General features: G+C 42.8%; 3 protein-coding genes across 8 annotated transcripts in view; 1 reads left to right on the forward strand and 2 right to left on the reverse strand.

Annotated features, from left to right (window-relative positions):
- Window positions 1–3,816, reverse strand: part of CFTR (CF transmembrane conductance regulator) — a 385,597-nt gene extending 381,781 nt beyond the window's left edge. The window contains exons 1-2 of the mRNA XM_081537841.1: window positions 3,650–3,816; window positions 2,833–2,868 (exon numbers count right to left, since the gene is read on the reverse strand). Coding sequence (XP_081393967.1) covers window positions 2,833–2,868; window positions 3,650–3,687 — 74 coding nt within the window. The 5' untranslated portion in view covers window positions 3,688–3,816. The remainder of the gene's footprint in view (window positions 1–2,832; window positions 2,869–3,649) is intronic.
- The window catches only part of WNT2 (Wnt family member 2), a 46,232-nt gene that overhangs the window by 26,685 nt on the left and 3,643 nt on the right, over window positions 1–15,904 (forward strand). The gene's annotated exons all lie outside the window — the stretch shown is intronic.
- Window positions 3,064–15,904, reverse strand: part of ST7 (suppression of tumorigenicity 7) — a 315,966-nt gene continuing 303,125 nt past the window's right edge. For 5 of the 6 annotated variants that reach the window (XM_081537854.1, XM_081537850.1, XM_081537844.1 and 2 more), the window contains 2 exons: window positions 4,143–4,189; window positions 3,064–3,940 (listed from right to left, as the gene is read on the reverse strand). In XM_081537854.1, coding sequence (XP_081393980.1) covers window positions 4,155–4,189 — 35 coding nt within the window. In that variant the 3' untranslated portion in view covers window positions 3,064–3,940; window positions 4,143–4,154. The remainder of the gene's footprint in view (window positions 3,941–4,142; window positions 4,190–15,904) is intronic. The other variant, XM_081537845.1, reaches the window with a different exon arrangement.

Consider the following 15,904-nt stretch of genomic DNA (forward strand, 5'->3'; position numbering starts at 1 on the left):
TTATGACCATTTAACTGCTACATATAGATAGAAAGACCTTACTTTCTCTTCACAATGGGGAGATTCTGAATTGAATCCCTGCTGCCTCTTCAGGATACTAAGTTATTCTTGCACACTTTGCTTTTTATACTCCCATATATTAGAACACGATTCTGTTTCTTGATCCTAAAATAGTAAACACATTTGCAGTACCCACCACATGTTAGGGCTTGATCCATATTCTCTCATTGAGTAAGGTGGGATGTTGTTATCCCACTTCATGGGAGGGGAAACTGAGGCTCAGACAGGTTATGGATTTTTCCCAAGGACTCTAATGGGTAAGAGGCAGAGCAGGGACTTGAATCCAAGTCCTTCCATCTTTGTAACTATTTCACTCTGCCTCCAAATGCACCAGCCACAAGGCCTACTGCTGCAGGTCCAGACTTTCTGAGGGAGGTTATATAATTTATTCCCTCTCTTAATTTATTTCCCTTCTATTTTAGGCTCATTTTAGCTTCTCTGACTTAAAAAAATGTGTATTTGGTTCTGGGTTGGTATTGATTTACCAGGAGCCACCTTGTTATTTTTTTAAGTAGCCAGTTCCATTGTTTTAGATCAGATTTCCACTAAGATTCCTAGATTATTCATAAACTGAACTATACTTAAGGCCTTTTTATTTTAGCTAAGCCTAGAAAAATGCCAAAGTCATCTATGAAGACTTGGAATACTTCTTTTTCGTTCTGTTAACCGTCAGATGACTGTTTTAGTGAAAATATGATTTAGGGTGTTTGATATTATGTGGAGAAATTTTGGATTGCTGACAGTATTTTTTCATTGTTCATATCTGGACAAATAACACTTACAAATAACACACATATGAGATGCAGATTTTCCCTGAGACAGCCTCCTTTAACCCGAACGGCTGCTGAGGGCCTTGCCCTGGTCTGTGTAGAGATGAGACTTTCTTCTGGCTACTTTCTACTAGAGACTTCTGTGGTATGTTCTCTGAAAAGTCGGTCAAAGTGTGTAGTTCTGAATCTTCCTGGAGTGGCTCCCAACTTCTGATTGTGCAGGCAGTGAGATATGACAGAGTCTGAGAACTGTGAAAAGGGGAGATTCCTGAATCTAACTCAGTGGCATTCCTTCTCTGGGCTCTCCGCCTTCATTTGGGTCAGTGCTAACATTCTCTGGTGTACATTTTAAGAAGCACTTACAGTTAACGAGTCAGGACATCACTGAGAGAGTCTCTCCATATGATTGCATGACATCAGACCTGCTTTATGGTAAATGGAACATGTTCGAAATGAGTTGTTGTTGTTGTTCAGTTGCTAAGTCGCGTCTGACTCTTTGAGACCCCCATGGACTGCACAAACCAGCTTCCCTGTCCTTAGAAATGGGTTACCATCAGAGTTATCCAGGCTCTAAAATAAGTTAGAAGTTTTCAGTAAGATTTAAATCAAATGTATTTGTGTGTATATATATATATATATATATATATACACATATATACATGCATGTGTGTATATATATATTCACTTTCTCTATTAAAATTGACACTAACTTTTTCCTTGATTTCATCACAAACTACCCACTCTGCTGTGCTGTGGTCATTTTATCTTGCTGTTTTAAAAAAATATCATGTACATTTAATATTCAACTGATTGGGCAACTTCCCTTTGTCAGCACTTAGAAAAGCAATGGTGGTGAGAAGATTGACTATTGTCAAGTCATAGATATTTGGAAATGGCAGACTTTAATCTTGCTAGTTAGCGGCTTCTTCCTGTTCAAACTGACTCATAATCTGACTGAAGTGAGCCGGCTTGTTTTGTCATTTCAGTTTGTGAAGTGGATCAAGTCTGTAGGTCTAGACCACTATTTTCCAAAGTGAGGACTTCTTCAGAGACCTGTTGGATCAGAATCTCAGGGTTTTTTTCATGAGATTCTGTATGCTTTTCACACTCAGGCACACTCAAAGTTTGAAAAATCCATAGGGTTTCCCTGGTAGCTAAGATGGTAAAGAATCTGCCTGCAATGAGGGAGACCCAGGTTTGATCCCTGAGTCGGGAAGATCCCCTGGAGAAGGGTATGGTTACCCACTCTAGTACTTGGCCTGGAGAATTCCATGGACAGAGAAGCCTGGCTGGCTACAGTCCATAAAGTTGCAAAGAGATGGACACAACTGAGCAACCAACACTGTCACTTCACTTTTCAGGGGATCCACAATTCCCTGATTTTCTATAAGTATCAGGTACGAAGAAATCTTACCCGAGAGATTTTCTGTTGTTGTTGTTAAATATCTGATCTCTTACAAAGGAAAGAGAAGTTTTTCTATTTGAAAAGCTCTAAATAAATGTCACTCAAAAATATCCCTGCCCTGACTTACACAGTATAAGAGGGTGTTCTTTCACATTAAGGCATTTTTTGGGACCCTCTTTTACTGGGAAGAGCACTCTGAAATGATCTCATCCATCAAAGCTTCCCTTGGAATTAGCTTGACGGAGATCATCAAGTCAGCCCTTTAGTGAAGTCCTGAAACAATGATATCAGGACTAGTGGATTTTGGTGAGAATTACAGAAGGGTGAGTCAAGACCCTAGGGTATTCCTGGGTGAAGACAGACCCAAACCTCAGGTCGGAAAGGTTAATAGGAACTTTGGGTGAACTCCTACTGAGAATCAGGCCTTGGGCTGCAAGCCTTGTGTGCATTTTCTCTAAATCTTCACAGCAGTTACCTCCATTTATAGAGAAGGAAACTGAGCCTCTGAAAAGTTAACTTGTCCAAGATTTTTTGGCCTGTAAGTGGTAAACAAAACAAAATAAATAAAATCAAAACAAAATTCTGTACTTTTCTTACCTTACTTCCTGAAACTTGAGAGTAGCGGCTGAGGGGCTGTGTAATAAAAAGGCAGCATGAGGACATAGAACATAATGGAATGAGGTGCCCGCAAAGCAGGGAGGTGCGAGGTGGGGAAGCTTCACCCTCATTCAGCTCAGATTGCCTAGAAGCTCCATTCAATTACAAGCCCTTTGAGATTTGGAGGGTGTTAATGTCTTCAATTGCTCCTAAGAAACGATAAGCTCAAAAACCTGTAAAGGAAGATTTTCTTATGGCAACAATAATGACAAAAGACATTTTTTACCCCCCATTCTTCCACTGAAGACATTGAGTGCTCTGATGTTCAACTATAAATACTTCCTAGAGATTCGGAGAGTAGGTACAGCCGTGTGATGCTGTGCATGTGACATTTTGCAGGCTGAACTGGAAGCCAGATCTAGGAACTGGGCTTTCGGGGATGGGTGGTTGTGTGGTTATCTCCTCTGGTTATTGCCCCTGGCATCTGTAAATCAAAGAAGCCCTTAAGTTAGAGATAGGTGCATCTGTGGCTAAGGAATGCTGCTGTCTCTCCAGAGAAGGCCTGCACCTAATCACAGGCCACTTGCAATGGTTATTCTGGAAAAACCCTGACCTGGGCCAGAGGTCACCACAAGGTCTCCGCTCCTGCTGTAGAAAACAAGCAATCCTCCTGTCAAGTTCAGAAAGCAAATGGAGTTCACTAGTTGTTTAACTTGTTACTGAAAGCCTGAGACAGGTTTCCCTTGCTGTCTAGAAGTAGAACCTTCCTATAAAAACTTTCATAAGCCGAAATGGCAAAAAGCGAAGAAGTGATTACCTTAGGACACATCTTGCTAACAGATGCACAGAATCCATCGAGATAAAGCATGGACACTCACAAACTCAGTTCCAGGTGATGGCGCCTTGATGCTGAGATGCTGAGTGTAGGTCCTGGGGAAGGAGCTGAGCAGGGCCCCTCTTGTTGCTCTGCGTGGGTGCTGCCTCTGTAACGGCTTGCTCCAAAAACAGAGGCTCAGCGCTAGTTTCACTTTTCGCCTTTTTTGGTAAAAGCAAAAATTCTCTTGGGATTTCTTCTGGTTAGCGAAAACAGGTACTGATGTAGGACTTTCTGCAAAGTGAAATGCATAAAGTGAACTTTCTCAGAAATCAGAGGAGAGCTTTACCTGCCTGACAGCTACAGGCTGTGAACGATGTGAGCTCTCGGGTATTGTGGTTCTTTCCACATAAATCATATTAGCAAACAGCTCAATCAATACCTATGGGAACACAACCCCAACCAAGGCTTACACACACTGGTGTTCTAGACCTACCCCATGGTGTGATTAGCTTGCAGAACCTCTGAATGCGTGATTATGACCTGATAAAAAAACAAGAGAACACCATGTCAGCCAATAACAGTAGGTGGACCTTATTTTGATCCGAAATGTACAATTTCCACCAAGATATCTGAGGTTCCTCATCTCTTCATGGAACAAATATTTATTAAGCCCCTTCTATATGCCAGAAACTATGATAAGCCCCAAGAAGGCAAAAATGAGGTAGTCAGAATCGGTCTTTGCCCTCATGGCTTCATAGGCCTCCTGGTCCTTGTGGATGACCCAGGTGGGTGGCAGGCAGGCGACACAAGCTAGGTGCTAGGCAACCCTACCTGGGCCAAAATGTGATTTTCTTAGGTTTCAGTTCTCACTCCATTGCTCTATTATGAGGTCTTACCTTACATTTGTCACTTTGAAAATTAAAGAATAAATTTTTTATCCCTTTCTATGTTAAGCTTTATTGTAGAAATTTCATGATATCTAAAAAAGTGCTAAGACAGCTAGAATAAATGAGAATGATATGAAAATATATTGGTGAGGTTTTTAGGTCACCATTTTCACGTTAATTATTGATTATCTTATATAATTTATATCAATACTATTTGGTGGACCCTCAAATTCTTGGTGGCATATAATACAGATAGCCTATCCCTCCTTCTTATAACACTATTTCCTTGACCTCTGTAACACCACAGTCTCCTGATTTTCCTCCCGACCCAATCATTGGTCTTTCTCAATTTCAGTTGTTAGTGTCTCCTTGCCTACTTCTAAACCTTGAAGATCTTCGGGGCCTGATCTAGTCTCTTCTCACTGGTTCCTCTGCGTTTTCTCCCTGGGTGGCCTCCTCCATTGATATGGTTCTAACTGCTATCTCAGACCTCATCTGTGTCCTCTCCTCTCTCATTCTGTATTCAACCCCCTGCTTAACAGCTCCAGCACGCTCATGTTTTTATCAACCTACTTCTGTTAGAAACTGAGCTCTAGATTTGTCCCATTCCCCAAACATGTTTTCCTCAGGTTTCCCCTTCTCAGAAAATGGTGTGGCTGCCCACTCCATCGGTCAAGCCATAAACCCACACATCATTTGTTACACTGCTTTCTCACGTTCACATCTGCTCCATCACCATGTCCTCTTAAAATGTACAGAGGATCTATCGCAGAAAGCCTTCTTCTTTCATTCCTAGAATGTGCCAGAAGTTTTTATTTGTTTAAATATTTGTTCACTACCTGTCTGTCCCACTGGATTCTGACTCCATGATGGCAGGAACTATTAATATATCTCTCTGTTCACCACTGAATCCCTGGCACCTGGTACATAAACATATGTTGAACTGAACTGAATGGCAAGTTATAAACAACATAAAATATGTTCATCATATTAGCTGGATACTTATGTTGGTGCAGTGTCTAGCTTAAAGATAATTTGGTTTCCTTTTTCAGCATGTCTTCATTCATCACTGATTATTTTATAACACACAGCCTATGAAAATTCCCATTTAAGCGTAAGTGTTAAATGGAATTTTTCCTCATATTCAAGTGCGTTAGTGGGGCATTTACAGAGCCTAAGATTCTTCTGGCTACCCATTTCCTTGGATGAGATAAAAGGTCTTAAATAAATGCAGCAGCAGACTCTATATGTTACTTTTAGCTGCCACCAAATACTCAGTTCTTTTACTCTTTGGGGGGCCTTTTTCATTTACTGTTATCAGTGGGATTACAGGCTATTCATCAGATTTCATTGTTAACATACCAAAATACCTTTTATAGCCAATGCTATTTTATAGTATAGACATGATCTGTAAATCTGCATTTCCTTTTAGAATACAGGCTTGCTAGAATTACTATACATTTAGGATACACTAAAAAGTACCCTGATTTGACAGTAACAATTAGATTGAATTTGTGAAGTTTTTTTAAAAAGATTTTTTTATTTCAAAAAAAAGAAAATTTAGTTTTATTATTTCTAAGTCTTTGACATAACTACTAACAACAAAGAATTTATCAAATAGATATCATTTACTTTTTTGGAAATAGAAAAATTATTTCTAATTACTGTATTAATGTGTGATTATTTCTAGTTACTATATTAATGTGTTACAAATAAAAGAATGTTAAAATACTTTAAAATAATGTATCTGCATACTTCCTTTAAACTTTCCCCATGAAACTTATTTTGTGCTGCTGTGGTAAATCTCTTCTTAAAATTTGCAAATTTCATATGCCTATGAATTTGCAAATTTCATATAATAAAGATCCCTGCATTATAGATTAGGAGATGGATGCTGCCTATGATTATTTCTACTGATTACTAATTGGGTAGTCTTGGACAAATTCACTTCTCTGGGTCTCTTAAGATATGTATCTCACCTAGAAATTCCTAAGGTTCCTATGACTCAATGTACGAATGAATGGGTTGTTAATTAATCTTACTCTAAGTTTGCAATAACAGAACCTGAATCTGATGCCACAGACTCTCCTGTCATTTTTAATTTCTATCATTTAAAAATGTGCCACATTTCTTATATATGTTCTCTTTATATATCAAGTGAGATATTTCAAATAAAAACCAGGCTCTTAGCTCCTCTGTCCTCACCACAGTGCCCCTGGGTGAGCCCTCCCTGGAGAAATATGCCCCTGTTTGGCAAGGGAAGGTTGATCTTAATTTGTAAGAAATTGATTTTAGTACTTAATAAATCAGGAAGTATGTGTTTACCACCTAAGTAATATGAGACCTAATGCTGTCCTTAGGGAACAAGATGTATGAGAAATCACCAAACATTTCAAAACAGTGTATGAGCCCTACAGCCTGATGTGCTAACATTACAGGACTTAGGAAGACGGTCCAGGTGGGTTTGGAGCAGACGAGAGTGCTAGATGAAAAGTGCTGAAGTAGGCTCTGAATCTTGAAGGGTGGGAAGACTTTCAGTCTAAAGGAGTGAGGGGAAAGTCCCATGCAGCAGGTGAGGGTAACTCTACAAACAGTCTACATGGCTGTGACATCAGAAAGTCACTTCAGTAGGACAGTGAGGAGTCAGCTTGATGAGGGTGCGGGTGGAGGGTGATGGGAAATAAACTTGGCTTGGGCTATTAGTGCCAGATAAAGAAAACCTTGAAGAGTCTGACTCAACAACTTTAATTCCAGGATCGGGTTTGCTAATTTAATGGGACGCTCTTTCCTGTGCCAGTCAAACCTTTCCTAGTGATTATGAGAATGCTGAATAAAATGCCTTGAGATAAGTGGAGAGACATTGTCCCGGCTGTAGCTTTATGATCCTTGATGCAAGGAAGGGGGAAGCCTTCCAAGCAGATGAATATGTGGCCTCTAACATGTGCTCTTTAACATACTTTTCTTCCCTCGATAAATCTGCGTTGTGAATGACAACATGTAAGTCAGCCAGAGGAGAAACAGCCTATTGGGTGACTGGCTTAAGTGAATCTTGCTTTATGCCCTAATGGTCAACATATGGGCTTCTGTCAGCCTGGAGGGCAGGAATTTCCAGAGATACAGACCCATCCAGAGAGAGAGATAGAGAGAGCGCCCTTTCTCCAGGTCCCTGAGGTGTGGGTCTGGGAACTATTAGCACAAGCTCCCCCATCCTCCTCTGCTGTCAGGAAGATGCATGTCAGTGGAGACAGAAGTGTTTCTGCGCTGGGAACCCTGACTCCATTATTAATTTTATAGCTCTGGGGATGGTATGCTTGATTCTGTAATGTTCCCTCAGCCTTGCTCCACCGAAGGTGTGTTATGTGGTCCTAAACTTACACAATTTAGAAGCTCCAATTTTTTATCCTTTTCCCCCACAGGTTTGTGAGCTCTTGTGTGGGTCAGGATGAGGACAACACCTGTGGGAGGAGAAAGGTCAATCTGGCTGGAACCTGCACCTTCCCATGGTTGCAGACAGCCTGGATCTCCCGGGCACTGACTCCAGGCAGATGGTCTGACTACAGTGTAGTGTGAAGACGATAGAAGGCTGGGTCTGCTGGGCCTGAGTCTGCACCACTCTGGGCACTGGGATCTGTACCCAGCAGGCCACACATCTGGGCATATTTCACAAACCTAAAGCAAAGGGAAGTCAGGGAAAAGAGTTTCCAACTTGGCACTTCTCTTCAATGAACTAAGTAAATCAAAGTGTAGTAAGAAATAACACTATAAAGCAAGGTAAACAATATTTTAAATATGCATATTAAATCTGAAGCATCTAAATATATGTTTATCCTTTTAGCATATCAATTTGGGAGGCTGATATTAGGGCCATTACTCAAAAATATTTTTAAAATTTCTCCTTTGAAGGATTTTTAGAGCCAGCCACACAGGCTATTGTAGACATTGTATGATGCAAATATGTGACCCATAAAGACCAATTTGGCATTTGCAAATGCCACAGATAATCTCAGAATGAAGTCTGAGAAGAGTTAGGTAAGTGATCAAGTGACGCCATTTCACTGTTGGTGAGACGCAGACTGATGCTCTGTGTGCTGTCTTGCGCTCAGTCACTTCAGTCATGTCTGACTCTTTGCAGTGTAGCTTGCCAGGCTCCTTAGTCTATGGGATTCTCCAGGCAAGAATACTGGAGTGGGTTGTCATGCCCTCCTCCAGGGGATCTTCTGGACCCAGAGATCGAACCTGCGTCTCCTGCGTCTCCTGTATCACAGGTGGATTCTTTACCATTGACCCACCAGGGAAGCCCAGTTGATGATACAGGCTTTTCTAAACCAGAGAATTCAGCTTAGAGACGTTCCTCCCAGAGTCTCAGTCACATCAGTGACGTACATTAGAACCACCTTGAGAGCACACGTTTTAGAGATGTTAATGGCAACCCACTCCAGTATCCTTGCCTGGAAAATCTCATGGACAGAGGAGCCTGGTGGGCTGTAGTCCATGGGGTCGCAAAGAGTCAGGCACAACTGAGCGACTAACACTTAACTTAACACTTAACCCTGCTATTACAAAGTAATCAGTCTGTCTAGTTCCTCAAAAAGGTGACAGGAATTCAACAGGAATATTATAAAGGAAGAATACAGTATAAACTATAAGTACCATGCTAACCAGCCTTGTTTACTTTCTTACATAACTTTATATGTCTTAATTGTCGATGACATTATCATGTACTGGAGAAAAAGTTCCCCTCCAAAAGAGCTACATGTTAGGACCTTTGCAAGTTCTTCAGTTGATAAAATAATGAAGGGAGAGAGCAGGAAATACGTAGAAGCACTGATCACATACTGTTACACATGAGCCAGCTTTCCGGTGGGACACAAGGCCCAATCACAAGGTCAAGACCTCCATCTCTGGGCTCGGATACGCCTTTTCCAAATTCTGACCCTGCCACCTGCTTGCTGTGTGATCACTTAACCTCCATGACCTTCTCTTTCCTTGTTTCCAAAACAGTGATGATAATAGTACCTACTTTATAAGTGCTTATGAGTATTAAATGAGATAATTCAGGCAAAGGCTTATCATAGGGCCTGGCCTGTATAAGTGCTCCATAAATATTGGCCCCAGTTATGAACAAAAAGAAGAGAAAAGAGGATAAGAAAAAATGTAGAGGGGGGAAAAAAAATAAAGAAGAAGAGGGGTAAAAGAGAGGAGAAAAGAAAGGATGGATGAACTTCAGCTCTATCTGGCTTTGAAAATGTAAAAACTGGCCCTTTTGGGCTTAAATCTGGTAGTGTAGCTGGTTTTATTTGTAGCCTAGGCAGGGGTCATCAGATCATGTAATGAGTGACTCATTATTTAATAAGATGGTATATTATTTAGAATAAAAGTTCTAAAATATATGTCCCAAATATTCAGAACTAAACAAGGAGTCAGATCATATAACTCAGTGATTCCTTTTCATACACATGAGCTCACTCTCTCTCCCACACACACATGCACAAATGCATAGTCTTGATTCTTTTTAAGAATGATGGTGATGGTTATGTTTTCTGTTTCGAAAGGGCAATGGGAGGCCCTGAAGACACTAGAGGCCTACTGCTGTCAATAATGCTAAGTCCTTATCCTAATTTTGATACAGGAAAGCAATACCAACAACTTTTATATAGCTTCTGCATTCTGGCAAACACTCTCTTCAGGGTTTTGATGAAATGACTCTGTTGTTATTCAGTCACTAAGTCATGTCTGACTTTGCAACCCCATGGACTGCAGCACTCCAGGTTTCCCTGTCCTTCACTATCTCCTGAAGTTTGCTCAAACTTATGTCCACTGAGTCGGTGATGTCATCCAGTCATATCTTCTGCCCAAATTACAGCAAGTGTCAGAACTTCCTTTCCTCCCTACAGTCTATCTTCAGATCTAATGAAACCCAAAGCCCCAAGCAGAGCTAGTTGGTAGTCTGTTGCTAGGCAGCCTCATCCTTTCTCTCAGCTGCCCCATCCTGGTGCTGCTCATCCCTCAGAAGGGCTGTGACCGCTCCAGGCTGCAACCTCACAGCACTCTCACATCAGTGACTCTCAACCTTCCGTTCAGAGTCATAGTGTTTTCCAGCATCTGTAGCTGAACACTGAACTGCTGAGACAACTCAGTGCCAGAGTTTCTATCTCTTTTTCTGAAACCACTTCCAAGTTAAGCTCTTGCCAGTGACCATCGCTCTGTCTGCTCCTCTCAGAGTTCGGACGATGTGGAGATTCCTTCACTGAGTAGCCGTCTGTCCAGATAGAGTCTAGTCCAGTTGCTGCATTTGGGGGACAAAACCCACCAGGGCCATTACTCAAGGCTGAGCTAGACCACCAACGTAGACCTCCTTATGCTAGCAAGCCACCAGGGGACAACCACCAAGTGTGATGTCAGTAAAAGGCCCACAGCCTCATTCAGGAAGGAGACATTTTGTCTCCCTGTCCTGGTCCCTGTGCCCCACAACCCCAAAGTGGGTAAATAATTCAAACTGCATTGTAATGGACTTATAGTCTGATAACAGCGTATCAGCGGAAGTGAGGAATGTTTAGCAGTGTGCAGGGCTTATGAACAAAACACAAAAAAGGTAAAAATTCAGAGTCTCCTCTGAGATGGCAGGTGAGAACACTTTTCACACCTGCTAGGGGGTCTCATTCACACCCGAGGCTTCAGTTACCATTCCACAAAAGATGCCCTAATCCGTGTCTCCATCCTGACCTCTCTCCTGAGGCCCAAAGAGGATTTTCAGTGACCGTTCCTACCTGGATGGCCCACAGTCACAGCCAACTCGACATGCTACAGACTAAGCCTGTTATCCTTCCTCAAAGCCTGCCATCCCAGGTGGTCCCCACCTCTGAGAATGTCCCCATGTAAACCCAAGCACTCCTGTCAGAAGCCCGGAAGCACTTCTCAGTCGCATCCTCTCACCTGTTGGTCCAGTCAGCCAGCACATCCTGAGATGCCCCTCAGCGTCTCTCAAGTCTGTTAGCCTCTCTCAGTCCCACCACCACTGTCTCCATCCAAGCCACATCGTGTCCTGCCCAGAGTCTCATTGGTTTCTAACTTGTCTGCTGGCCTTCACCCTTGCCCCTGGCAATCCAGTCACCCTTAGTGACTCTTCTGAAATGCGAATCAGATCACATCACCCTTTTGGGGAGCACCCCACTGCCCTTGGCTAACATGTAAACCCCTGAACCTGAGACACAAGATCTTTCCCAGGCAGCTTCTGCCCACCTGACCGGCTCATCTCCTGCCACTGCCCCCTTTGAGCACTATCTTCTCACTGAGGTGAACACTTTTCTGCTCCTCACACATTTCCAAGTCTTAACACATGTGGCCTCAGCCACTGCTTCCTCTGCCCTCTCTTTCTCTTCCCCCTTCTCTTTTTCTCATACAGCAAAGTACATGTATCTCACGTGTAGAGCAGGGTGAATTCTCAAAGAAGCACCTCTGGGTATTAATAACATGTGCCCAGATCAGGAACTGGAAGAGAACAGTATTCTGGAAGTCTCCTTTGCACCTCTTTTCACTATACCCAACCCAAAGAAATCACTACCCTGACTTCTAATAGCATAGTTTTCCCCATTTTTGTACTTTATATAAACTAACACCTACACGCAGTACATCAGGTATATCCTGCTGTACAACAAACTCCAATCAACTTAATGGCCTGAAATCACCTTGAAGTTCCATCTTCAGCCTCATCACTTCCTTTTTATTACTATTTTTGTTTTTTTAAATGTACTCTTTGGCTGCACTGGGTCTTAGTTTTGTCACGTGGGATCTTCAGTTGTGGCACGCAAGCTCTTAGTTGCAGCATGTGGGATCTAGTTCCCAGGCCCCCTGCATTGGCAGCACAGAGTCTTAGCCACTGGTCCACCAGGGAAGTCCCAGCCACATCACCCCTTTCACCTATGCTCTTTCATTCACTTCATCATCAAGCTTCTCAAAAACTGCCCGCTTTTAGTCACCACCTGGCCTTTCCTCCTGTTCACGCTTCAGTCCACTGCATCCACCCATACTGTCCCACTGAGGCTGCTCTCATTAAAGGGCACTGGTTACCTCCCTTATTGTTGAACCGAATGAACAGTTTTCAGTCTTTTCCTACTTGACACATTATCACCCCCTACAACTCATCCTTTAATCTAGTGAGTCACCAAGACCTAGTGATCCTTCCTCTTTAACACCTCATGCATTTGTCTTCTGCCTCCACTCATTATCTCTTGCTTGGACTAATCCAAAGGACTCAAGATACCACCCTGCCCCAAGCCACTCTTCCAGATTTATCATTTTGACATATTTTTCTCTGAATAAAAATCTGGACTGGCTCACCGCCCATGATGGAATAAAGTCCAAATTGCAGCAAAGCAGGAAGACTCTCTGACCTGTTGCTCCAACATACCCTTCCGTGCTTGTTGCCTAACACGCAACCTCTGTCTCGGTCACGTTGAATCTACACAGTCTCTTGTGTACTTGACCTCCGAGTTTCTACTGGGAGGTTCTCTCCTGCCAGAAAGGCCTGTCACCCCTTTCTCCCTTCAATCTTCTATTCATCCTTCATGTCTTATATCTAGTGCCACCTCCTCTACAAAACCATTAATGGCTCCTTTTCTGATCCTGTTTGCTACTATTAATATTAATAAATATCATTATGATAATATGCTTCGTGCACTCCCCCTAGAACATAATCTCCTCAAAGCAGGCAGGGTCTTTGTTTTGTTCATTGACACAGCTCAAGCTCCCAGAACTAGGCCTAGCACATAGTAGGCACTTTTGTTAAACATTTGTTAAGTGAATGAATGAAGTGAAGTGTTAGCCACTCAGCTGTGTCTTACTCTTTGTGACCCCATGGACTGTAGCCTGCCAGGCTCCTCTGTCCATGGGATTCTCCAGGCAAGAATACTGGAATGGGTAGGCATTCCCTTCTCCAGGGGATCTTCCCAATTCAGGGATTGAACCCAAGTCTCCTGTGTTGCAGGGAATTTCTTTACCATCTGAGCCCAAGTGAATGAATGGTTAGCATTTATTGAGTACTTATTATGCCAGGCACCTCCAAGCATAATCTCATTCCATCCTCACCACAGCCCCTGAGGAAGGAACTGTTTTTATCCCAATTTTGCATGGGAGGAAACTGAAGCTTAATGAGATTAAGTAATTTATCTTACTTAATTTACCCAAGGTCACACAGTCATACATGGTAAAGCTAGGATTTGAACCCTGATCTGTCCAAGCCCTTAATAACCTCACTCTATTGTCTTGAGCTTTACGGTGCTATTTTCACAAAACCCTACCATTGGCTATAGAAAGTCTTCAGCAAATGGAGCAGTTATCTTGAAGTAATGGAAATACCTCTTTACATATTTATCTCTTCCTTGTATTATGAGTTTCCTGAGAATCAGAACTGAACTAAAATCCTAATTATTTTATTTCCTCATCATCACCACCAAAACCCCAAGTAGCCACACAACGTCTTACACATTTGCATTCACTAAATATTTACTGAATTAAATAAATGGGTATGCTGTTAAGAGGCAGCATTTGGCAGTGAGTCCTTCCTGCACAGCAATTCTGAGTACTGTCCTGATAGTTGCCCCAAATCTGGGCCCAGCTGCTGTCTCTTCTAACCCTTTGCTTCTTCAGCATGATGTAGGCTCCAAGCCATCCCTGGCTGACCCACCCGCCACCCTGCCCCCGGCCCTTTGCCATCCTTCCTGTCCTTATGAAATTCCCCTGCCTGTCTTCCTGCCGTCAGTGGCCTGATCACGCAGAGCAAGTCCTGCCCCTCCTACTCTTCTTCTTGACCCCACGCCCTGCTTGAACCTGGCTGTTTCCCTGGTCATTCTTAACAGGCAGGGCAACATGACATTTATGTAGATAATTGGAACACAGGGCGGAATGTGATAAACAGAGTCACGAGGCATTGGAGGAGTTATAAAGAGGGAGAAATTCCTAGTTAAATAATGGAGGAACGGAAAATGAAGTCACTGTCTTTTTCATCCTGATAAAAGTTTTTTTTTTTTTTTTCAATTTTTCAGTAAAGAGTTTAGCTTCTCTAGGTTTGTAGATTATTTAGGATTGTCAATCACAAGTAATAGAAACTTGAGTGGTTTAAGCTAAAAGGGGAAATTTATTATAAGGATACAGGGTGTCTAGGAATCCAAAGGTTGGAATGCAGCCAGGCCTCAGAGAGAAATGTCCAGAAAACAGTCCAGCATCTGGGCAGCATTCTCATTCCATGTCTTGTCCTCACTGTCTCTGGACATCTGTCTCATCTTGTCTCTGTGACGTCTTCTCATCCACAGACCACATCATGGTACACAGCTGCCAACAGCTACTGAGTTTATACTTAGAGTTTGTACTGTCTCCATCAGAAGCACAAATCCTCAAGGAAATCTACCTGATTGGCCCAGCTCAAGTCAGTGCTCACCCCCGGCCCAGTCACCTGCTGCTACCAGAGAAGAGTCATGTTGTTTACTATTGCTGCCAGGCGCCCTGCTCTGTGCACAAAGGATCACTATAAGCTGAGCAGGCTCTAAAAATGTCCACTGCACTTGGTTCTGCTGTCTGATAATGCTCTTGTAAAAGAATTCTGAGTGCTTCCCCAGGAAAACAACAATTAAGAGGCTTCCTATCTTTGAGATTCTTGGAGAAACAAATACGTAATATGAATTGCCATGTAGCAAGCATCATCCTAAATAACTAAGACAATGTCCACTAGTCATTTCTAACAGGTTTTTTGTACCAGTTTTGTTTATCAAAGACCTAGAATCCTATATTCAACCAGGTGTCTCACACACATCTCGATGGCCCACTAGACCAAAGCACAAAAAGATAAACGAGGCTGAGCATGGCTCCCTCCTCAAACGTCCCCTTCAGCGAGCAGAGCTCTCTAATCTTTCTTATAAGCCAATGTAGTCAGGTCCAGGGAGGCAGAATCTCCTCCTTGCAAGAGTTCCATACCCTGACAGATTCCAAGAGAGCTAACTTTGGCCACTTCCTTAGTGCAGTTTAAGGTCAGGGGAGGGAGGATCAGGACAGGTCCTTCTTTCATTCTGATCTGGCCTTGGCCATTCAGTGACCCATCAGTCCAAGGCTGGTTAAGGGTAAGCAGAAAAGTTCATCCAACTTGCAGTGGGAGTGCTGGAGTCAGAATGCCCAGGACAGCCTCAGGGCTTCATGTCCATACTTCCTGGATGTGGCCTTCCCTCCCATTGCCCCCGAGGCTGACACGTGCTGCGTGGTCCAGCCCTGGCTGTGGTGAGGTGGCATCAGAGCCCAGTCCTGGAGGATGATCTCGGAACCCTTCCTTTAGAAGCATGCTGTATTCCACCTATGCCAATTCAGTGACACGCCCTGACTTGTC

The sequence above is a fragment of the Giraffa tippelskirchi genome, chromosome 10 (genome assembly GCF_054371585.1).
Source record: "Giraffa tippelskirchi isolate mGirTip1 chromosome 10, T2T-mGirTip1v1.2.pri, whole genome shotgun sequence".
In the NCBI taxonomy this organism is placed as follows: Eukaryota; Metazoa; Chordata; class Mammalia; order Artiodactyla; family Giraffidae; genus Giraffa; species Giraffa tippelskirchi.